Source organism: Pleurodeles waltl, chromosome 11 (assembly GCF_031143425.1).
Source record: "Pleurodeles waltl isolate 20211129_DDA chromosome 11, aPleWal1.hap1.20221129, whole genome shotgun sequence".
In the NCBI taxonomy this organism is placed as follows: domain Eukaryota; kingdom Metazoa; phylum Chordata; class Amphibia; order Caudata; family Salamandridae; genus Pleurodeles; species Pleurodeles waltl.
The window spans coordinates 911183425-911208604 of NC_090450.1; the positions used below are offsets into that span (position 1 = coordinate 911183425).

At 43.8% G+C, this 25180-nt stretch overlaps 1 protein-coding gene across 1 annotated transcript in view; it reads right to left on the minus strand.

The window, feature by feature from the left end:
- The window catches only part of FAM216A (family with sequence similarity 216 member A), a 126792-nt gene that overhangs the window by 45510 nt on the left and 56102 nt on the right, over positions 1-25180 (minus strand). Inside the window, exons 4-6 of the mRNA XM_069214873.1 lie at positions 22280-22424; positions 20983-21169; positions 3831-3916 (exon numbers count right to left, since the gene is read on the minus strand). Of these exons, the coding sequence (XP_069070974.1) occupies positions 3831-3916; positions 20983-21169; positions 22280-22424 (418 nt within the window). The remainder of the gene's footprint in view (positions 1-3830; positions 3917-20982; positions 21170-22279; positions 22425-25180) is intronic.

Consider the following 25180-nt stretch of genomic DNA (forward strand, 5'->3'; position numbering starts at 1 on the left):
TGTTGGCTAAGTGAGAGGTAGCCATACACTTTGTCTCACAGCCTGCACCAACGGTGGAGGCGTGGATACGCAGCCTCATTTAGTGCGACACAAACAGTAAAACATACGCTTCCCTCCTACCACTAACCTCACGTCCTCAGAATATTTGGCAACCACTGGACTACCTTGCTACACTAGACGTATACTGACTGTACCGTGGGATTGAGATGGGGACGACTTTACACTCTACGAGCTCGGGAACTGCAACCATACTGTGGTTGAACTGTGATACTCGTCTGAATGCCTCCATAACACAACCCCACATACTACTGTTGTGTGCAGGCTCATAAACATGAGGCCTCATATGCTGCTGTCTATTTTTTTTTTTTATTTGAAAGATTATTTCTTTCTTCGGTGGGTGGATCTTACATAATGTGGCATGTTTTTTGTTGTTTATTGCTAAAATGATAAAGTTTTTTTTTTAAACGTGAAGGCGGATCTTCTGCTTGGTTGAGGAGTGGGCAACAGTAAAATGAAACTCAAATTTCACCATGTTTGATTTACAGAAGGGCTTTCAATAATGGATCACTAACTGGCATTTAAAACCATGAGGGAAAATATGTGTAAAATGCTTCACCTCCGTTGGTTACTTCCACCTTGCGAAGACCTTGATTCCGTAAATAGCACTGAACTCTGAGTCTTTAGACAGAGCAGCTTGGATGGATCATGGCCTGATATCTTTAATTAAGGCCCTTTATATACAGATCTCGTAGACTGAGGAGGTGTTATCAATCAACCACACAATTTAGCAGAAATAAGGGGTTAAGATAGGGCTATTTTTGCTACATTGTCGAGAAGCATGAGGAAGGTAATGATGCTTCCCACAATGGTAAGCATAAAGTCAGTGGTCCTCTGTAGGCTGACAATACTGAACTGACTAGAATAGATGGACTGCAGAAATAGCTCCAAGTTATCCAGCAATATTTTAAATACAATGGACACTCTCCCAAACAAAAAATATCCAAACGGGGAAGGGCAGATTATAGGAACCTGTCAACTATCCTAGTAGAAAATACAGTGGGGAAAGAAATATGTCAACCTGGGTGTTACCTTCAAGCAGAACAGAAAATTGAATCAGATTCCAGAAAAAGGCACTCCAATAAATGATGTTTTATGGTGCCATAATAAAGGTGGTTAGTGGCATAAACATGCCAATAACATAACAAAACAGCCTAGTTTCAATGATTTAATATTTGGAAAATCTGTCCACATATGTCCTTCCACAAAGCTAAGACAATAATGTGCACACTTATGCTTAGCAAACGTGACTATTGCAACCAGTTTCTTGTGGCTCTCTTGGTTACTCTTTTACCCCACTAAAAATGTAATAAACTTTGCCACAAGGACTCTCACAAACAAAATCCCATCTTTGATTATCGTAACCAACCTGGCAGGATGTCAGCATAAAATTGAATCCTCTGGAAGTTAGTGGCTGGGACATTAAATACATTAATGGCTCAGACCCAAACCACTGCTCATCTCTCTTGACCAGATGCGTCCCAACTTGTAACTTACACTCAGTTCACCTTAATCTCTGGATTACTCCCAAACCTCCTTGTACAAAAATTGTTTAACAGTGGGGCCGATCTCAAATTATATTGAATCCCTTGTCACAGGTAACACAACAGCTAGAAGTCACTCCACTGAATGGAGGTGTTTCTCCTGTGCCTGCCTCATAGCTGAAAGTGATCCACTGGTTGCAGTCATATTTGCAAACATGCACTGCTTTTCACATGAAAGAGCTACATACCAAGGATTTAAGTAGTGTGTGGGAAAGGTGATGGTGTGATCATGAATCCTAAGGGATACGGTACCCCCTGCCATACATGATAAGTATATTGCAAGTCACCTTGGAGTTCCATAACACTATAAAGGAACTCTGTCTGTGTGCCTTTGCAAAAGGCAACACAAAATATCCTAACTTGAAAAAAGAAGAAAAGAAAGTATTTGTCCTAGGATGTGAAGTAAATATAAAAATGCAGAAGAAAATGGAGCTTTCCCAGAATGCAGCACTTGTTTGGGATCTTCCTAAGTAAGGAGATAGCAGCTCCCATGGATCTTAAAGAGGCAGAGTCATTACTTCCCTCATTCACAATCTAACATGTACGATTTTCTTTCAAAATACATGATCAGGACTGTGATGTTAATCAAAGACACTTTATTATGACCGATTTAGCTAACTGGATTTTAAGGAACAAAATGGCTGAAAATGTTGCCTCTTAGAGGCATGATTTCTTGTTAGATCTAACACGAATATTTAGAAATGTGTTCTCGTCTCCCTCCTATGCATAGAGATATTCCACTGTTTCTGAATTCTCAGCCAATTCCATGCTGGAGAATAAATAGTTCAGATGTTTTACCACTTCTTTAGGTCGAAGTCTATATGACAGCGCTGTTGTGAGACATATTGTGGCTCATCCAGAACATACAGGGGCTTTGAGACCGTCTATTGCTTACCACTGATTTGCATTCCTTGTAATTCTCATTTGCCTGCTTCTTATTCGCATCACAGCATGTCAATCTTGTGTTTGTCCTAGCCATGTAGCATTGCCTCTTTACACCTCTTTTGATCAACTGTGTTTGAACCTTCCACTGCTTTCTTTTCAAGAACTTTCTTTTTTGTGTTAAGCACTCCATGAAGTTGCATGTGTTTTTGAGCTGTCTTCCTCGTATACTTCTCTCCCCTGCACTCTGGGCTGCTATGTCACATGTCTGATTCTCCTGCACTTTTCGTGTTGCGCTCCCTATATGCTTCTCCAAACTGATACCCTCATCTACCCCCTCTATGTTGCTTTCCCCACCCATTGCCCCTCTTCTCTTGCTTGTTACTTCTTATCCCCACCTGCGCCCTCCATGCTGATACATATCAAAGCCTGTTTTGCTTCTCCCGCCCTCCCTGTGTTGCTTCCACCCCACTCCTGCATTCCCTGTTTTGGTTTCGTGCTCTCCATCTATCCCTGTGTTGCTTCTGTGACACATTTCATTTTCTTTTTATTAACCAATCCAACTTGGATCAGTAACTACAAAGAAATACAAAATCACTGCATCATATTGTGGGTGCACGCATGCTTCGATCACTTCGAGGGCATCCGTATCATAGGGCTTTTTTAACTCTTTAGTCATGCTGCATTGCATCAGGGATGCTGAGCAGCGTTGCCACAAGTAATTGGCGTAGCTAAAAGGGATCAAATGTAAGATCTATTGACTTTACCAATGCATGCTTTCTATAGGTAGAGTATGAAGAAATTGAGTCTCAGCCTATAAGCTGGGTGTGGTAGATTTTGACGTGTTGTCTCTATCTCATCCCAATGCCTGTGTGTGTAGGGATTGAAGTTGCATTCTCTGATTCAAACTATGTTGCCTGTGTGATATGGGACTGGATTTTTTGTTTCAGTTCCACCCTATAGCTTCACAGGGAAAGAAAAGTAAGGATTTAGTGAATTAGCTAGGAGAGGGAAAATCAGGTACTAGAAAGAGGCAGATTAGGCCGAAGAGGGTGCAAACAGGACGGAGCGACATTCAGTTAAAATAAGTAAAATGATTTGTGGGCAGGAGATGATAAGTCTGCCTCATGTGACCTGAGGCAACAGAAATGCTCACACCATGGCTCACTGTAATGCAACAGTTGTGAAATGTTGACGTATTTTATTGGTTTGTACCGTGCACAGTCCAAAAATCATCAGTATAAAAAAAGTTCAACTTTAAAATCATCATGCCAAACGTGAAACATTTACTAAATATAACACCTCCCAACACTTCTGATAACGTAATCATGTTTCACCAGTAATTACCTTTCTGGCTAGGAGGTCTCTCGTTGCATGCATCTGAGGTGTTTTGTGCTTTACTTCTCACTTTGGGTGAATCTTGAGATTGTGATCTGAAAACATATGCATCAAGGAGAGGACGTTAGCAGCTTTGCAAGCATTATAGCTCTGTGAGTGAAGTGTCCGTGGTAAATAAATGGATCAAGAGTTAATTTGAGGCAAGGTCGAAAAAAATATTAATTTAGGTACTATTAGGACGGTAATTGCACATAGAAACAATTAGTTTACGGTGTAAAGCCAGTTCTGTTATTAAAGTGGAATTTCACCAACATGTACTTTTTGATGTACCAATTGTGAAGCTTTTTGGACCCCATGTTTAGAATCTGTGAAATATAAACCAAAGATCAGCTTGCCCCCTAAATCAGATGTAATATGTAATAGCAGTACGGATGATTCTTAAATTATTGTGATGTCATAAGACGTCCCAGGGGCCACAATGGTGGTTTACAGACGGGACTTCATTCTAATATACTATTTTGATTTTCCCAACGTATACAATACAGTAAAGGCAGCATGTGGGGAGCAGCATGGATATAATTTCGTAATCTGGAAAAAAACTGCTGGAATTCCATTTTTAAAAATAATTTAAAACTACTATGTTCTACATTTTCCATGAAGGACAATGTTTGAAGAGCATGTTCAGAGCGCTGGTAGCACTATTACTCTTAAACTTATAAATTTGCACTTTTCTGATCGAAAATAGGATCATTACTCAAGGAAGGGATTTGAATAACAGAAGCAGGAAACAATAAGAGCGGAAGGAAGAGATGCAAGCATTGGCAAAGCCAATAGGCACCGCCTATGCAAGAGCTATTAGCTTTGCCAATGTGTTTTAGCCATGTTGTACACCAGCATAGCTGCTGCTTAGTAACAGTTAAAGTTAGGTGCATAGAGGAGAGTAGCGTAGAGTATCGTACAGTGGAATGGTGAAGAGTGGAGAAGAGTTATGTAGAGTGGAGTGGCAGAGACTGTCATGTATTGGAGTGACATAATGTGGAATTGCATAGTGTGGCATACAGTTGAGTGGTATAGAGTAACGTGGACTGGTGTAGAGTGCATTGAGTGTTACAGAGTATAGTGGCGTAGCGTGCAGCAGCATTGAATTCAGCGGTGTACAATGCAGCATCTTAGAATACAGTGGTGTAGTTTAGAGTGATGCATAGTAGAGTGGAGTGGCGCAGAGTAGAGTGGTACAGAGTAAAGCAGTGAAAAGTAGAGTGGCGTAGAGTGCAGTGGCATAGAGGAGAGTGGAGTAGATTAGTAGCTGAGTGATGCTGAGGATGTTGTGGCAGAGTAGAGTCAGGTGGCATAGAGTGCAGAGTAGAGTCAAAAGGCATAGAGTGCAGTGGGATAGAGTGGGACAGAGTAGAGTAGCAAAGAGTGGTACAGAGCACAGTAGAGTATAGTGCAGTTGAGTGCAGTGGTATACAGTGCAGTTATGTGGAGTGGAGGAACAGAGTGGAATAGTGCAGAGTAGAATGGTGTAGAGTTCAGTGGCGCAGAGTGCAGTGTTGCAGAGTAGAATGTCAGAGTGCACTGATGTAGAGTGGACTACAGTGGCATAGAGAGCAGTGGCGCAGAGTACAGTGATGTAGAGAAGAGTGCAGTAACATAAAGTGCAGTTGTGTTGAGTGCATTGGCGTAGAGTGCAGTGGTTAAGAGTTGAGTGGTGTAGAGGGCAGTGGCACAGAGTGGAGTTGTACAGAGTAGATTGGTGTGGTCTAGACTGGAGTGGCGTAGAGTGCTGTGGCAAAGAGTGCAGTGGTGTAGAGCAGAGTGGCGAAGAGAGTATTAGCATAGAGTAGAGTCGTACTGGGTAGGATTGCGAGACAGTGTGAAGTGGCATAAAGGGGAGTGGTGCAGAGTGCAGTGGCATGGAGTGGTGTAAAGTGGAGTGGTGCACAGTAGAGTGGAGGGCGTAAAGTAGAGAATTCATGGTGTGGTAGCACACTGCCATTACAGACAATACATTTTCAATTAAAATGACCATTTGCACAGACATACAGTTTTACTAAAAAAATAAAATATATATATACAGTGCACCGATGAAAATGTGAGGAAATGGCATAATTAGTGTAATGATTTGTTTTGATCATATTAAAGTATTTGTTTCCAAAACTCTTCAGAAATAACAAAAAATTGTATTCGTAATCCTGATATATTCTGAAATACTTATACAGTTCATTTAAATGTCAGCAAATTCTAGTAAAAAACTCTTTCCTACTCCCAGTATCCAACAAGATTGTTACATAAATCCTCTCACTTTGACGTCAGAGAAAGAAAAGAAAACAAGCACCCTCGGAAGACAGTGCCTGATATTTGGCCTTGGTTTTTGAATACACAGCAAATGTCAGGAGATAAGAACAAGATTTATAGGTTTCGGCAAGGGAAGTTATGGACAAATGCTGGACAGCCTAAAACAAATAAAGTCAGCAAATGATAAGCAATAAAACGTGAGTTACAAACTACAAAGCCAATGGCAATTCCTAGGTCAGCTTTCTGAATGTCCTCAAGATGTCTTTAGCAAACCAGGCAGCTGCACTGTCTGGTAGGCTGCAACCTAAAAAGGGGGTTTAGCACATGAAAGCCAGAAAAGGCTAAGAAACGAAAGGCAGTGGATTATGAAAGCTCCTTTGCCTTCATTACAAGTCCTCTTTTTGTTTCGATGTAAACTGAAGCTCAGGTGGCAAACAAGCCTTTATTAACGTCTTTGTATTTGTATCTTTTTTCTGATACAGATAGGAACGAAGGACTACAATGAAGGGTCCCTTGCCACCTGAGCTTCATTTGTTTTAAATGGAAGCCAAAAAGTTCTATGATGAAGGCAGGGGAACCTTCAATACCAGCACCATTTGTTTATACAAAAAACAAGCATTGGCAGAATGTGAATCAGAGACTTGCTTGCCACTCCTTGCATGTCAATGTTGGACTTGGAATCCTGGTAGGGTGCTGGGAAAGAGAAACGAATGCGAGGTTTAAACAGTGGCATTGGAAAAATAGGTGAAAGGAAAGGGCAGTGAGGACTAAGACTCACAGGAAAGTGGGAAAAAAGAGTAAGGAGGAATGACACAATGGAGAGGGGGAGGAACGCAGAGGGCACACGGTGGCAGGACAACAAGGTGCAAGATGTAAGGGGGAATGAGCATTGAGGAGCGATGCATCAAGCAGTTCAATGCAAACCCTTGGTTGTTAACAGAAAGATACAATCAGCCAATGTCATTAAACAAGAAAGAAATACTCCATTGGGCAGAGCCAAGACATGATTGGCAAAGTTTCAGGTTAACGGCCGAAAGATGCTGGTCAAAAAAGAGATAATGGTTAAAGAAGTCAGAATCAACCCTGCAGTCTCAAAGTGAGACTTAAAACATGGAGATAATAAAATAAAAATGAAAAAACTGAGAGGAGGCACGAGGAAAGAGGGAGAGAAATAAAATAATAGAAGCATCAGCAAGCTAATAGATCTAGCTTTAATTTGCTAACAGATGCAAACAGCGTTTTTGCATACATTGGCAAACTAAAGCCACATCTGTTGGTACCGTTGGCATTCTGTCACTGCACGAGAGAAAAAGAAGAAAGAGATAAAAAGAAGTGTATTGGAGAAGAGTGGCTAAGGAAGACAAGGGAGGGGAGATATGATGAAGGGCGGTGAAAGGATTTTGGAAAGGCAAAGTTAACTGAAAGACAAGGAAAGAAAGAAATGCAAAGCAAAGAGACAATGACGTACACAAAAGTTTGAAAAGGAGAATTTGGAATAAGTAAGAGAGAAAAAAGGATGGTGGTGTTGAGAAAGACATAGGAGACAGAAATAATGAGACAGTGAGAAAAGGAAAACCATAGCTAGGCAGACAGAGGAGAGAGAGAGGGAGAGGTAAAAGGAGGGGGAAATGCAGAGTGTGGGTATCTGTGTGTGTCTCTGAAAGGAAGAAACTTGAATAAAGGAAAAGTACATCACCAGTTCAAATAAAATTGGCAAACCCATTTTGAGTAAAATATTCAAGTCTATATATAGTACATCAGTGGCTCTGCAGAGCCTTGCAACTGGCAGTCACGGCATCAATGGCTCTGCAGAACTTTGAAACCTGGTGAGAACTGCATCAGTGGCTCTGCAAAGCCTTGAAACCTGAGTCTTGGAGGCTATTGTATCAATAGCTCTGCAGAGCCTTCAACTCTGAATCCTGGTGGCCACTGTATCAAGTGGTTCTATAGAGCCTTGAAATCTGGCTGCACCTGCATCAGTGGCTATGCAGACCATTGAAATGTGCGGCCACTGCATCAGTGGCTCTGCAGAGCCTTAAAACCGATAGGTCACTGAATCAGTGGCTTAGCAGAGCCTTTCTGGCCTTGTGCCAGACTGTCCCAGAGTTGTTTTCCTATGAGCTTTGCATCATCCATGATCTCTAGTACCTTAGAACAAAATACTGATTTCATTTATATACCCATTCATATTTTTTGGGGTTCCTAGATGTGTCTAATTTATCATCAATACTTTTTGTTGTTTTCATGTTTCTATGTTTTGCAATGGGATGGGAGGGACCACACTCACACCTAGTATTGATCCAGTTATGGCCCCTGCCACTGACTTACCCAATTGACCACTGGCCTCTCCAACCATGCAGGCCACTCCAAGCTCCTCCCACACCCCAAGTCTAGGCTCTGGGATCACGTGCGCTTCCCACCTTGCACATTCATGACCCTTAAACTTATTAGCCTCAATGCATGAGGCCTTAATAATCCCACAGAGAAAGGACAGTACTTCCTTTGCAAGTGGGGAGAACTTTGCCTCATCCAAGAATTCCCATCTGGTGGGGGGAGATTTGCCTCATCCAAGAACCCCCATCTGGCCAGGACAAGAGAGTGAAGGGTAGCCATTATTTCTCAGTCTCCTTCAGCAGGATAATAGAGACTAAAGTGGTGGAGATTCAGGGTAGATTACTGCCAAAGGGTATCAGGGTTGGCAGGTACCCACTCATAATAGCAACCATCTATGCCCCAAACGACAATCATGAAAGGTCCCTAAAACAAGCAGTCATTCTAGAGACACCTGATCACCAATGGAAATTGGTGGGGACCTCAATCTGGTAATGAATAGCAACTCAAACAGATCAGGGCAGTGCTTCCCCCAAGCTGGAACTACATCCAGGGAGGGTCGGGACTAGTTGCAGGAGGTGGGGCTGAGTGACTTCTCGAGGATTGCACACCCTAATGCTAGGGATTACACTTACTATTCCTCCACCGACAAAACCTAAGCCCAAATCATCAACTTTCTGGTCCCAAAGCGTTACAACCTAGAGTTCAGAAGATTTCCATAGAAACCAGGGTGGTATCTAACCACACCCCACTGGCCCTCACAGTCCGTCTACGAACCTTTAAGTGACCATCATACCCCTGGAGACTAGAAGACACTCTCCTACACTGAGATGCGGCATAGTTGAAAAACGGACTCATTGACAACCAATGATAAAGGAGATATGTCCATAGCTCCCCTCTGGGAGACACTGAAGGTGGTGATGATGGGGGAATGCATTGCCATCTCCGCAGTTGACAACAAATTGTGAGAAGAAAAACGAGCAGAACTGGAAGGGCGGGTCACACTATTAGAAATGATCCATAAGTGCACCTGGGCCCCAATGATCTGTCAACAGCGAGAGGCCACACACTCACAACTACAGCAACTGGACATGGACATGGAGGACTATGCCATTCTCCGTCTTCAGCACAAATTCTATACAGGGGATGGCCAGTAGTACCTGCCAGGAGCGCGCACTACTAGGCTGACTATAACACAGGCTGTCCTTAGACTTATCTGCATAAAGGATGTCATCTCAGCCATCGCTGGCCTAAAGTCCTTACAATCTCCATGCCCAGATGCTTTTACCTCCTTATTTTATAAGACTTTCTGCCAGGTTTTAGCCCTGGTACTCGCCAATCTGTTTAACTCATTTGCAGACTCAGTGACTCTTCTGCGATCCATGCTTGAGACGTCCTTCCAGTATGGCCTTTCCGAAGACACGGAAAGATGGACTACAATGCAGCTCCTACTGCCCTATCTCTTTGATAAACATTGACGCTAAAGTTTTCACAAGTATTCTCGCAGCATGCCTTAACTTTCTTATGCCGTACTTAGTCAATCTGGACCAAGTGGGCTTCATCCCTCACAGGCAGTGCAGGGTAACATTAAAAGGGCACTTCACCTGCTTGACAAGGCTAAACGTTCCTAGAGGGAGATAATGCTTGTGACAGTTGACTCTGAGAAAACGTTCAATAGGGTGCACTGGCCCTATCGCCTACCTTGAGGTACTTTGTCTTTGGGAACAGATTCTGCAGCTGAATACAAAGTGGCTATAGTGTGCCATTGGCAATGTTGTAGGTTACTGGCTTCATGTCAGACTCCTTCCCTATTCACAGGGGGACACTGCAGGGATGTTCATTGTCTCCCTTGCTGCTCACCCTTTTCATGGAGCCAGTGGCACACCGAGTCTGCGATGACCCACAGATCACTGGGGGTTGCTTTGGAGGGGTTGCTCTGGATGACCCTGCACACTCCTTGCCAGTCTTCTTGGAAGAGAATGGGAGGTTTAAAATGAACCTGCAAAAGTCTCAAGCACTCTTGGTCACACCCTTGCACTTCAGATGCAATTAGCTACCCAATAACCTTTGACATGGTCCCAGCCCTCTATCTCCAGTTTAGACGTGCAAATAACCACTATGCTCACTGAGACGGTAGCGCTTAACTACCGTACTTTACTGCACCAGGTCAAATCAAACCTATCCCAATGGACATAATACCATTTCTCGTGGCTGGGCCACATTGCGGCATAGAATGTGACAGGGCCCTCTACCTGTTCCAAGCATTCCCACTTATGGACTCACAAGGCATACTCAAACCTTTACAGGCGGAACTTCAGTGCTTCGTTAGGAATGGCTGGCACCATTGCATGCACAGGTCCTTAAATTTTCACCCCCCAAACGAAGGGCATACAGGGTGTCCCTAACCTGATCTGATATTGCAAAGTCACTCAGCTTCGTTATATTGTAGAATGTCACCAGAGCAAATCAGAGATACACTGGTGCTTCATGGATTGAGCAATTGCAGGGACACATATGTGAAAGAGCCCCTGGCTGCCCTGCAGACACAGGGCATCGGGCTCTACTCCTCCTCCATCACGAGGGCCACACTCACAACATGGGACTCCATAGCAATGAGTAGAGGACTATGTTCCTGTTGGCAATGGCAATGTCATCCCGGGCAACCAAGACTTCACCCCAGGCAAACATTTCACTGCATTCGCTGTTCGTTACAGGGACGTTATAGTTAGGAAACAGAATTTTAAAAAAATGCAGAAATTCACTAAAGAAACAAAGGTTACAGGGATGTTATAGTTAGGTTCAGATTTTATACACACAAAACCACAGAAATTCTGCAGTTCTAGGTATACTTATCTCAAGAAACTATAACTCGTGCCCTAAGGTAACTATAATTCACGCCCTCGCCATGCACTGCTAATTACCCCACATATTACATCAGTCATAACATCTTCAATGATATCATTGATAATATCACTGCAAAATTTGCAGTGAAATTATTGACAAAAAAACGGTGCATGGAGGCAGAGGAAGGAAGGTCCCAAGCATGTTTTACCCAATTATTTTCTCCTACGAACTTTAGACACAGCTACAGCCTAAACCGCTGATCAGATTTGCAAGTCCAAAGTTTGTGGCCTGGCAGGCTTTGAGACCTACACCTGAAGTTAGTGACTGACAGGTCAAAGGTGGGGCAGCACGTAGCTAGCAAGCAAACGTGTGAACAGGAAACTCAAGATCAGTCCCACAGATAGGCGCAGCAACACCAGAATGGTCCCAGGAGGTTGGCCCCAATAAAGAACACATGGCCGGAGGGATGCTGGCATTTCCAAACACCATAAAGTCAGACGCAGCATGTAGTTGAGAGCACTCAGCCAATCAGAACACAGCACGCACAGTAATACACCACAATCCCTCAGGCCGGATATCTGGACACGTGTCCACGCAAGGTTGAGGCCCACCTGCATTAATCAGGACCTTATTTATGACTCCAAGACAACTGTTCACATTCTTTACCCTAAAAAGAATGCTGTAATTGTTTTATGGTACTTATAGTAATGTATAGAACATCACGTAGACCAACTGTACCTTGAAACCTCACAATAGATCTAAAGATGCCTTTGCTGGGATTTCTGAATATGACTTCAGTAACGTGGAGCTCAGATGGTACAACCACTCACACACTCATACACAGACCCACCCAGCCACTTGCACACCCACTCACAGACCCACCCGGCCACTCATGCACCCACACAGTCTCACACACACTCTCTCCCATGCCCACTCACACACCCACTTACACACCCACACAACTACTCACACACCCACAAAAAGACTCACACCCACTCACAGACCCAAACAGCCACTCAAACACCCACTCGCACACCCACTTATACACCCACACAACCACACATACACTCAGTCACACACCCACTCATACATCACACATCCACTAACACACCCACAGACACTCAGTCACACATCCATACAGCCACTCACACATCCACTCACGGACCCACAGCATTGGGTTGAGTGCATGCCGGGGGTTGGCCACAGGGCTTGGCCACAGGCCAGGTCCTGCAGTCCACCCCCTGCCAGGCACGCTGCACACAGCTGTTGGATTAACGTATGGTAATTAGGTATTACTGTAAGCTAAAAACCCTAGAACTTCAGTGAAAAAAACAAAGGTTACAGGGATGTTATAGTTAGGGAAGAGAATTTAAAAAAACAGAGAAATTCACTAAAGAAACAAAGGTTCTGCAGTTCTAGCTATACTTATCTCAAGACACTATAACTCGTGCCCTAAGCTAACTATAACTCGCGCCCTCGCCATGCACAGCTAATTACCCTACATATTACATCAGTCGTAACAACTTCTATGATATTATTGATAATATCACTGCAAAATTTGCAATACAATTATTGATCAGAAAACTGTGCATGGAGGCAGAGTAAGGGGGGTCCCAAGCACGTTTTACTCATTAATTTTCCCACTGGAACATTAGACACAGCTACAGCCTAATCCGCTGAACAGATTTGCACCAAATATGGCAGAAAGCTAGAACTAGGTCCAGAAAAAGTGCTTTTTGTGTCTTGGTGTAAATACGGTCAGTATTTTGTGAACAATTAATGCTCAAAAACTTTGTATATCTAGGGAAGCGGAGGATCCGCAGATCCCAACAGATCTCAAACTAAAATCTGACCGGCTGCCACCACCTCAACCAAAAAGTGGAGGCAGCCATCTTAGGACTCAGTCCTGAGTCCTTAAAAAAAACAAAGAAAAAAGACACAGTGTGGCAAGATTGGAATGCCCCGATCCCCCAGGACTGGTGCCTATAATGGTTTTATTTTTTTGGTTACATTTTGCCGCAAATTAGCAGAGGATCCCTGAATCTGTGGAAAAAATTAAAAAGAAAAACAATTGGAGTCCCCCACGTGTGTTTTTCAAACCTTCCCCCCTGGGGTGGGCCAGAGCCCGGAGGGTGGGAGGACTTTTTTATTTTGGGAGGAGGGGGATGGGTGTGGCCCACCTCCCAGTGCTGATTTTGGCCCCAGAGACCCCATTCCCCGGGGCATGGTGTATTTTTTGAGGGGAGGGGAATCCCCCTCCCTGAGCCTCTAAAGGCTCCCAGGATCCTATCACCAGAGTCGCAAAACAAAAGTAAAAAGCAGGGAGCTGCGTGGCCCCATCCCAGAACCATTAATGGACCCTGGGACCCCATCCCCCAGGGCCGGCTCAGTATCTATGCCCGGGGAGTCCACACACAGCAGTTTCCCTGCCCACACCGGCAAGGAAACCTGTGTTTGCTCTTGTTTGGCAGCAGTATTTTCAAAACTCAAAACACAAAGGCCCTCATTACAACCCTGGCGGACGGTGGAAAAAGGGCGGTAAGACTGCAAACAGGTCGCCGGTCATTACCGCCCCATTAGGACATTGGCGGTTTGCATTGGCAATTTGGCATATGCCAAACCGCCAATGTCCCGCACCGTCCAGGTGCTGCAGCCAACCCCCAGGCTAGAGACAATGGACACTAGACCGCCGGCGGTATCAGGACCCCGCATACCGCCATGGATTTCGTGGGGTTTCCTACTGCCACAAAATCCATGGGGGTATGTACCATCAGTGCCAGGGAATTCGTTCCCTGGCACTGATTGGGATCTCCCCCTCCCCTTCCCCCCTCCTGTTAGTCCTCCCCCAACACCCACAACCCCCCTACCATCCCCCAAAGGTAGTAGGACTAAAAAAAATAAACTAAAAAAAACACTGAAAATCTTCAGTTATAGTTATCTATTGTAATGAGTTACAGTTACTTGAGATAACTTTAACTGGTGAAGTTCAGTGGTGTTTGAAGTTTAAAATGTTACATTGTTACTAAACATCTCACCTAACTATAACGTTACTTTAACCTTTGTTTTATAGTTAGGTCCAACCTTTCCTGTAGACAGAGCATTTTTTGTTTTGTTAATAGCTTTGGCGCCGTTTGACGAATCTTGATGAAATTTTCAAAACAAGTACACTCGTTAGTTCAGCTGCTGTCTGGAATGTTTTGGGGTGATTCGTCAAGCGGGGGTTAAGAAAAAGAGGTGTCCCAAAATGTATTTATTGAACACATCTACAGCCCAAACTGCTCAATGGATTTACACCAAATTTGGCAGAAACCTTGATCTCGGTCCAGAAATATCTCTTTTTTTTATTTGGCTCAAATCTGTTCAGTAGTTTCGGTGTTATTCAATGAAAAAAACATAGATATCTAGGGACGTGGATCAGGGGGTACCCATGGGGGATCCGCGGGTACCCGCAGATCAGTAGCCAATGGACATTTTAAAAAACTTCACCCACTCACACACCATACCCCACCACGCACAGCCAAAGGTGTGCACAGTGAGGTGTTGGGAGCATGTGGGGGGTTGGCTGCAGCACCTGGCTCAGGTTAGGGCCTGTGGCCAACCCCTGCCATGCACGGCAAAAGGCAGTGCGTGGCGGTGGCTGAGAAAGTCCAGAGGACAAAACACGTGTCAGCTGCTGTTCTGCTGAAGATGTTGTCAAACTTTAATCTGAAGAATAAATCAGCACTTCGATCAACCATGAGCAATTCACTGTTGAACTTGCTTTAACACTTATTCAGTGTGCTCTGGTGTGTGCAAATAACATTGTGGAATATATTGGTCATTTTGTTGGGGCGGGGTGGGGTACTATTCCCTTTCTATATTTAGCCACATTGTGGAAAGTGTTAGACTTTACTATTCCACTCCAAACTTAACCACAATGGGGAAAGTGTTGGATTGTGGGTGGGGTGAGGGTGCAAGAGTAACTATTTCTACTCCAAACTTAACCACATTGAGAGGAGTCTTGTACTTTGGGTGGGGTGAGATGTATGTTTCCTACTCCATACTTAATCACATTAGGAAAAGTGTTGGTCTTTGAAGGGACGAGGCAAAATATACTATTTCCACTCCAAACTTACCTAAATTGGTGAAAGTGTTGGACTTTAGGGATACTAATATTAACGATTCCCACTCTAAATGTAACCCCATTAGGGAAGGTGTTACAGTGTGGGGGTGAGATTCACTATTCCCACTCCAAACAACCACATTGTCGAAAAAACTGGCCTTTTGGGGGGGAGGGGGAAGTTTACTATTCACTCTTCATACTCTACTGGGAAAAGTGCTGGACTATGGGGATGGAGCAATTTAGTATTCCTACACAAAACTTCACCACATGGGGGAAAGTTCTGTACTTTGGGTGGGGTGAGATTAGCTATTCCCACACCATATTTAACCACATCGGGGAAAGTGTTGAACTTTGGGGGGATGGTGTGAGATATACTATTTCTTCTCCAAACGTACGACATTGGGGAAAGTGTTGGCCTTTGGGGAGGGTGGCGGGGGAATCTATTATTCCCACTCCAAAAATTAACCATAACGTGGAAAGTGTTGTACTGTGGGTGGACTGAGATTTACTATTTCCATTCCACACTTAACCAAAATAGGGAGAGGGAAAGTTTAGAATTTCTTGGGGGAGAGGGGATATATATATTATATATTTATATATATATATATATATATATATATATATATATATATACACACACACACATACCTAGTGGCTAGTTTCTATAGAAAGAGCATTTTTGTTTTGCTAATAACGTTGGCGCCATTTGATGAATCCTCATGAAATGTTTCAGGAAAATACGACACACACTTCAGCTGCTGTCTGGAAAGTTTTGGGGTAATCCGTCAAGCGGGGCTGAGTAAAGGGGGGTCTCAAAATGCGTTTTCCCCTTTCATTTTTTCATAGGGATTTTTAACAGAGAAAGCACCAAAACTACTGGGCAGAATTACACCAAATTTGGCAGAAAGGTCACTCTTGGTCCGATGGCTGCCAACATTTCAATAAGGAAGTGATGGCAGCCATCTTTGGATTCAGCTTCAGCCGAGTCCCAGAAAAAAAGAATTAGAAAAACAAAAGGGGCCGGGGCACGAACAACCTCACCCCTTAGCTCTGGTGCTGGGGTCCCAAAGGAACCCTGCCTGCGCTCTAAAGCATTAAAGAAAAAATCACTGTGATTTGCGGCAGATTTGGTGAAAAAGAAAAAAAAACAAGGCGTGGGATCCTGTGCTTTGTCTTTTTTTAAGCCCCCAGGTAGGCCAAGTCAAGGGATCATTGTTTATTGGTTACGGGGGCACCCCAACCCCCCCACTGTAGCCCCCAGGGATCGTCACCTCCCCGGGACGTTGCATAAAAAATGTGCGGGGGAACCACACGCCCTGCACACCCCAGGGACCACTACCTCCCTTGGGCAAAATAATGTATTTGTGTGGGGGAAACCCATTGGCCTTCCTCACAGCCGCCGGGACCATCACCTCCCTGGGATGCGGGGGGCCCTGGGGGCCACCACCTCCTCGGGACATTCATCACATTGTGTGTGAGGGGCCACGTGCCCCCCGCAGCCCTGAGGACCAACACCTCCCCGGGGCTTTGGTAGAAAAGTGAGGGGGGTCAGTTTTGGGCAAACAATTTTAAAAAAAATTAAAGAATTGTCAGACCGTGGGGGAGGCCTTGAGGCTCCTCCCCGTAGTCCCAGATAGCCCGTAAAGGGCAACAAAAAAACTTTTAAAAAGCATAGCTAGCCTAATGGTGAGGTCCCAGAGCTTCACCCTGACAGTTGAGAGTTTGAGTTTAGGTGTATCCCTAGCCATTTCCCTCCTTTAATTTTTTTTCAACTACAAATGTTTAAAGCTCATAGTGAAAGGTGATTTTTCTATTTTTAATTGACAAATACATTTTTGTTTTCAATTTGTGCAGAAATATCACATTCTAACTATATCATAATTCAATGCCTAAAAAACTATCTCTCTCCCACTCACCCTCTTTCTCTCTCTTTCTCCCACTGGCACACCCACTCAGACCTTTTCGCAGCCACTCACAGCCCCACTCAGACCCTTTTGTACCCACTCACAGCCCCACTCCGACCCTCACACAGCCACTCACAGACCCACTGACACCCTCATGCACCCACTCACAGATCTACACAGACACTGACCCACCCACTAAGACACTGATGCACACGCACTCACACCCAGACAGACTCTCACAGCCACTTTCATCCCCAGATGCACCGTCTTACACCTATTCTCACACCTAGAGAGATAGGCTGTGGCCAAAGGGCCATGCGCAGTGTGGGGTTAGGTGGTTAGGGGAGTTGGCTGCAGAGGGTTTGACTGCAGGCCAGGCCTTGCAGGCAACCATGCCACGCACGGGTGAAAGCAGTGCACGGTGCAAGGTTGGGTGCTATATGGGCCCAACCTCCATAAGCCATGCGCAACAGTGGTTGGATTAACGGATAGTAATGAAAATTACTATACATTAAAAAAATCTATAGACATCCACTGAAAAACCCAAATGTTACAGGGATGTTATAGTTAGGAAATCGAATTTTAAAAAAACATAGAAATTCACTTTAAAAAACAAAGGTTACAGAGATGTTATTGTTAGGCTCACATTTTAAATGTATGACCATAGAAATTCACCAGTTATAGTTAGAGTTATCTCCAGTAACTATAACTTGTGCCCTAAGGTAACTATAACTCGCGCCCTCGCCATGCAGTGCTAATTACCCCACTAATTACGGCACTCATTACATCATTGATAATATCAATGTAATATTTGTAGTAGAGGTTTTTATGAAAAAACTGTGCATGGCGGGAGGGTGAATTAAAGTTATCTTAGGGCACCCTCCTCTGGGCAGACACAACCCTCCTGAGTTGTGAAGGGCAATTCAGCAACCATCGGTAGTATCCATTATTCCACCATTCCTCCGACCAGATGTCTTTCTCCTCCTTGCTTTCCGTGTCCTCTTCGCCTTGTGTGGTCGGCATCTGGGTACTCGACCTACTCAGCCATGGGTCACCAATGTCCTGCATCTATACGTCTTACATGCAACTTGTCTCCTCTCTTCCTTTTGCTAGTCTGTGCTTCTTATTCCACTCTTCGCATGCTCTTGCTTCCTTTCTCCCCTTGCTCCCATCTTTGCAGCCTTTTCTCTCCTTCTCTCCACCTGCTTCCTGTAACAGGGTGTCATTCTTTATTTTCCACTTTCTGTCTCCACCCTCTCACCTCTTCTCTTTCTAACCATTGTCCTTTTTTTCTCTTTCTAAGTTCTCCTGCTGGCCAGAACCTGTCGCCGTGGGACCTGTGTTTCTTTACCGAGGTAAGTGTCCTCTTGTTTGTCGGCTCGACAAAAATAACACACAACAATACACTACAAAAATGTTAACAATTATATTCAAACATAGCAAAAAAAACAATATTCTTACCTGCGATATTCTGTATCATGATATTTTTGACATCACAATACTTAAGATACAATATTTGTGTCTCATGATATTCTTGACACAAAATTTGGGTAGAGCACCTCTTACAGGGTTTCACACTATGTCTCAGAGATAAGCACAGACTTTTTTCTTTGGATGTGTAGGGTGAAGAAGATGGTATTAGCTGTTCTTAACTCTGGATATTGTTAACTTCTTGTCTCATTCTTCATTGGCTAACAGCACACTGACATTCCTTGAGTGCATATTGAGTAATGACTATGGCACAGTTTGAGCTTATATTACTGTTGATGGTTGATGACCATTGACCGCAATGCTTTTAACATTTCACCCATGCAGGATTTATTCTGGAATGGCAATGATTTGAGGGGCCATTTTAAAGGTGGTGAAATAACACTCAACCAATATCCTCCTTCTTTAATAAATCCATTTGATTGACTCGCACTGCTCCTCTAAGGTTGTTATGAATTCACAAATGTCCTGCACTCTGGTTTCCTGTTAAGTGGTCATTCATTTATGCAAGAACACCCAGTTTTCATTTGTTTCATATTCAAACTTTTCCGCCCCCACCTTTGTGAACCTCTTTTTTATCTTCCTGAGTTCCCTAGTACTAGAGTTCCCTGGGCTGCTACTAATCGCTAGAGATTTCAGAAAGGCAACAAACAGGAATCTTGACCATGTCATTACCAGAACTGTTAGCTTCTCTATGCCCCATTTCCTTATCAGCGTTGCCTCTTTCTTGGGTTGTCTGACATATTGTGCTTTCTGTGCCCCACATAGAGGGGAGTAAACCTTCTTTTCAAGTGTCCACAGCTTTTCTTCCAGAATAAACTATTTTTACACCACTTGCACATGCACACCTAGCGACAAATATAAAACTTCTCCCAAATGGACATCTCAGATCTCCCTTCAGTCCTGCTTACCCTTGCGGTTTCCAAACATACCAACAAACGGTTTATGGAGATTAAGCCATAGTGGCTTACAGAAAAAGCCCTTATGGCACATTTAAATCAATAAACTGAGGACCTCATTTAGACAGCAGTTCTTTTCAGTGTGAAGAGATGACCACTAGACCGGTTGTCATCTCTAAAATTGTCAGATTGTAGTCCGTTAGGGTAAAGGAAATAGTGTCTTCCACCAGCCTGAAGGATAGAGTACAGTTCTCCAAACCCTACATCAGGCCCACAGTTCTTATCTCCCCAATTGCATGGCTTATGCACATAATAGTTTTGTAAGGCATTACGGAAAAACCTTCTATGTCAGTTCAATCTATAAGTTGAACTAACACCTATAAATCGCCTTTTTATAGGTTTAAAGCAAGTTTGTGATTTAAAAAAACATGGGTTTACTACTGTAAAAAGATTTATCCACACATTTTAGTGTGAATTAATCTTCTGACAGAGGTGTGCAATGACCGATGTAGTCCAGAAATTACATGGAAATTTTGGTTATGTTCACAAAGGTTTCCAGATTGGAATGGGAAGAGAAGACCTCCAATATTGGTGGATGTAAGTGGGAAAAGTTTTTGTCAAAGAGAAAAATATATCCCCTTGGAAACGTTCGTTATATGCATGTGAAACAATTTATTTCCATGTGTAGATTTATACTGTGCACTTTTACAGGTGTGGAAATGGCTCTGAAAGGTCAAAAATGAGACTTCATAAACATGGAAACTTTTATTCATTCCAAAACATTCAGAAATGTTACTCAAAATGTGACAGAAAACCTTTGGAAATACATTTCCAATTTTCGTTTGTGAATGAGGCACATTACGGTGAAAATATGCACAACAACAGGCCTTCATTAACATAGCACAGCAGCTTGCCATCCATGTAGGAACTCTTTACTTTTGTGAACTACCTTTCCTTTATTTTGATAGGGACTTGTTTCTTCTTTGACTTCACATGATCAGATCAACCCTTACCTTTCTTTGCTTTGCACACTCATTCCAGCTGGATGTTTTGGCTTCTTCAATCCTGTACCCCATTGAAAATATGTTTGAAGCAACATTTCCTTATTTTAAACTGATGCAAGGAAAGGGTACTTTTATGCATTTGTAATTCAATAAAAAAGCATACAATTTATGAGCTTGACTTTCTGTGTGTCTATAAATATTATATCTGAACCTTCTGAGTGAATGTATGTATTTTGTTGCATTGTTAATAAAAATGAATGTTAAAAAGCTGTCTATTTATTTGAGGCATACCTTGGTTTATTTTTTCCAGTCTTTGAAAGCATAGCTTTTTCACCCTTTCTGTCAGGGCCATGCACCATGGACGACGAGGGAAGCGACGATGGTAGTCGACTGGCTAGCTTATTCGATATCCCACTCTGGGCACGTGTCTTGCACAGGCACTGTGTCTTGAGCTGATTTTCCTGGTATGTGCTCAAACCTTTAATACAAATTGTCAGACATCAGTGTTATGGAGACAGACATTACATCGCCCCCCCCGCCCCCACGAAAGGATGACTTGTTGTTTGAGAACGAATAGGAAGTGGCAGTCTAGTATAGGCTAGCGACAGGTAACCATGTTACGGGACAAACACCTCCAGAAATAGAGGAATAAGAAACAGGCAGGGACATGTACAAGAATAAAACAAGACTTTGATATCTCCTTTTACATGTTACTTTATGACAAGGATATTTCACTCATCTTTTTTGGATATCTGCTGACGATGTGAATATTTTCATTTTTTCCCCCGGTTTATTTTACGAAGAAGAGTGCATATATTTTTTAATGCAACCACTCACTTTTCTCCACTTTATAAATATCTATTTTTTCATTATTTTTTGCCTTGTTTTTCCTTCTGTGTTTAGTTTAATGCGTAACTTCTTTTGATATTCAATTATGCTCTCATTGTTTATGTGACCTGTAAAACTTCTGTTATGTCCATTTTTTTGTGGTGAAGCAATGACAATGTGGTCTTTTCTAAGCGTCGCCAGCTGTCCGCCGTTTTACCCACTACATTACATTCAGACTCTTTATGTAAGTGCTCACACACCACTGCAAGAGCTGCACTGTCATGGACTGTTCTTCCTCACCAGTGGCTGATCATTCTGTTACCTGACTTAATTGCTACAGGTGTGATATAGACCTAGGGTCCGTAAAACGTTTGATGTTACTTACTCTTGCAGAACTCCTGTTTACCTCAAATTTCAGGAGTAAGCAGGAGTACGACATAAGTAAGTTATGCCTACTCATTGCAAAATCTTTGTGAATGGGCCTGAGACTCATAGAGATTACCTTGATTACCCCTCTTTTGGAACTCTGTACCAATTAGATTACATCAAGTTAGTACTTTTTGGATGTAACACCCTTCCTAAAAACATTCTATTCAATGAATTTCATGCCGGTGTTAGGCGATGCCCTTCTAAATGACTGAAAGTATCCCTTTTTCAACTTTGTAATGTTATGAGCAATGGTGCAGCTCTACCGCTAAGTTTTATAGATGTACATTTTCAATGATTCAATAAAGAATAGTTTTGGTTGGTTGTTACTTACCATGGCACCTTTTTGAAGCTTGTTCATTCAGGCGACTGTACCCAATCAGATACTGCCTGTTAATTAAGGACCTCATATAACTAGTGCTGTAGATCTTGGCAATGCTGTACAAATATCTTCTTTGTCCAGTTGTAAGATCTGGGTGCTGAAACATGAAAGTGGTAAGTACAATAATTTATTGAAGATCTTGCTCTGACAGATTTGAAGAAGACTTCTTGCATAATAGAAAATAACACCAGAATGTTTGATGATGTTTGGATGGAAGCATTTGTTTGCATCTATTTCATTGTCACGCTATTTCCTTGTGTACATTTCCTCATGGACTACAATTTCATCAAAGACTATCTTGTCATTTGTCATTTTATTGTAAGTAGCACAATGAGATAATATATAAGTAACTTGTAGGAAAATGGCTCCCTGTTGCAGTTACCCCCTCACTTTTTGACGCATATTGATGGTGACTTGACTAAGAAGTGTGCTGGGACCCTGTTAAGCAGGCCCCAGCACCAGTGTTCTTTCACTAAAAATGTACCATTGTTTCCACAATTGGCACACCCCTGGCACACAGATAAGACCTTTGTAAAAGGTACCAGTGGTACCAAGGGCCCTGTGACCAGGGAAGGTCCCTAAGGGCTGCAGCATGTGTTGTACCACCCTAAGGGGCCCCTCACCTAACACATGCACACTGCCATTGCAGATTGTGTGTGTTGGTGGGGAGAAAAAGGCAAGTTCGACATGGCATCACCCTCATGATGCCATGCACACAAAATACTGCCTGTGGCATGGGTAAGTCGCCCCTCTAGCAGGCCTTAAAGCCCTAAGGCAGGGTGCACTGTACCACAGGTGAGAGCATAGCTGCATGAGCAATATGCCCCTATGGTGTCTAAGTCTATTCTTAGACATTGTAAGTACAGAGTGTCCATATTAAGAACATGGTCTGGGAGAATGTCAAAACGAACTCCACAGTTCCATAATGGCTACACTGAACACTGGGAAGTTTGGTATCAAACTTCTCAGAATAATAAACCCACACTGATGCCAGTACTGGATTTATTAAAAAATGCACACAGAGGGCATCTTAGAGATGCCCCTTGTATTTTACCCAATCCTTCAGTGCAGGACTGACTGGTCTGTGCCAGCCTGTCACTGAGACGAGTTTCTGCCCCCCCTGGGATGAGAGCCTTTGTGGTCTCTAGGGCCAGACAAAAAGTCTGCACTGGGTGGAGGTGCTTCACACCTCACCCCTGCAGGAACTGTAACACCTAGCAGTGAGCCTCAAAGGGTCAGACTTCGTGTTACAATGCCCCAGGGCACTCCAGCTAGTGGAGATGCCCGCCCCCGGACACTGCCCCGACTTTTAGCAGCAAGTCCGGGGAGATAATGAGAAAAACAAGGAGGAGTCACCCCCTGAGCCAGGTCCACCCCTAAGGTGACCAGAGCTGAAGTGACCCCTCCTTGGAAAATCCTCCATCTTGTTTTGGAGGATTCCCCCCAATAGGATTAGGGATGTGCCCCCCTCCCCACAGGGAGGAGGCACAAAGAGGGTGTAGCCACCCTCAAGGACAGTAGCCATTGGCTACTGCCCCCCAGACCTAAACACCCCCCTAAATTGAGTATTTATGGGCGACCCTGAACCCAGGAAATCAGAGTCCTGCAACCTGAAGAAAGAAGGACTGCTGACCTGAAAGCCCCGCAGAGACGACAGAGACAACAACTGACTTGGCCCCAGCCCTACCGGCCTGTCTCCAGACTCAGAGAACCTGCACAGCAGCGCTTCCAGTGGGACGAGCGACCTCTGAGGACTCAGAGGACTGACCTGCATCTGGAGGACCAATAAACTCCTGAGGACAGCGGCTCTGTCCAAAACTACAACAAAGAAATCATCTTTAAAGAAGACTCCAGCCTCACTCTTCACACTCTGCACCCGATGCACCCGGCTCATGTCCAAAAGAACCAACACCGCAGAGAGGACCCCCAGGTGACTCCAACGACGTGGACACCCTGAGTTGACCTCCCTGCACCCCCACAGCAACGCCTGCAGAAAGGATCCAGGGGCTCTCCCTGACCGCGACTGCCTGATAACAAAGAAACCCACGCCTGGAAGAAGCACTGCAACCGCAGCCCCCAGGACCGAGAGGAACCAACCACCGGTGCAGGAGTGACCAGCAGGCGGCCCTCATCCTAGCCAAGTTGGTGGCTGGCCCGAGAAGCCCCCCTGTGCCCTGCCTGCATCGCCAGAGTGACCCCTGGGTCCCTCCATTGATTTTAACACAAAACCCGACGCCTTGTTCACACACTGCACCCGGCTGCCCCTGTGCCGCTGAGGGTGCATTTTGTGTGTCTGTTTGGGACCCACCCAGTGCTCTAAAAAGAAAACCTTGTCTGCTCCTCGAGGACGCAGGCACTTACCTGTTAGCAGACGGGAACCTGAGCACCCCTGTTCTCCTTAGGTGCCTATGTTATTTGGACCTTACTTTGACCTCTGCACCTGACCGGTCCTGTGTTGCTGGTGCTCAGTGTTTGGGGTTGACTTGAATCCCCAACAGTGGGCTGCCTATGCCCAGGAGACTGAACTTGTAAGTGCTTTACTTACCTGAGAAACTAACCAAAACTTACCTCCCCCAGGAACTGTTGATTTTTGCACTGTGTCCACTTTTCAAATAGCTTATTGCCATTTTTGCCAAAACTGTGTACATTACTGTTTTAATTAAAAGTTCCATACTTACCTGTGTGAAGTACCTTAAAATGTATGTACTTACCTAAATTCTGAATCTTGTGGTTCTAAAATAAATTACGAAAATAATATTTTTCTATATAAAAACCTACTGGCCTGGAGTTAAGTCTTTGAGTGTGTGTTCTCATTTATTGCCTGTGTGTGTACAAAAAATGCTTAATGCTACC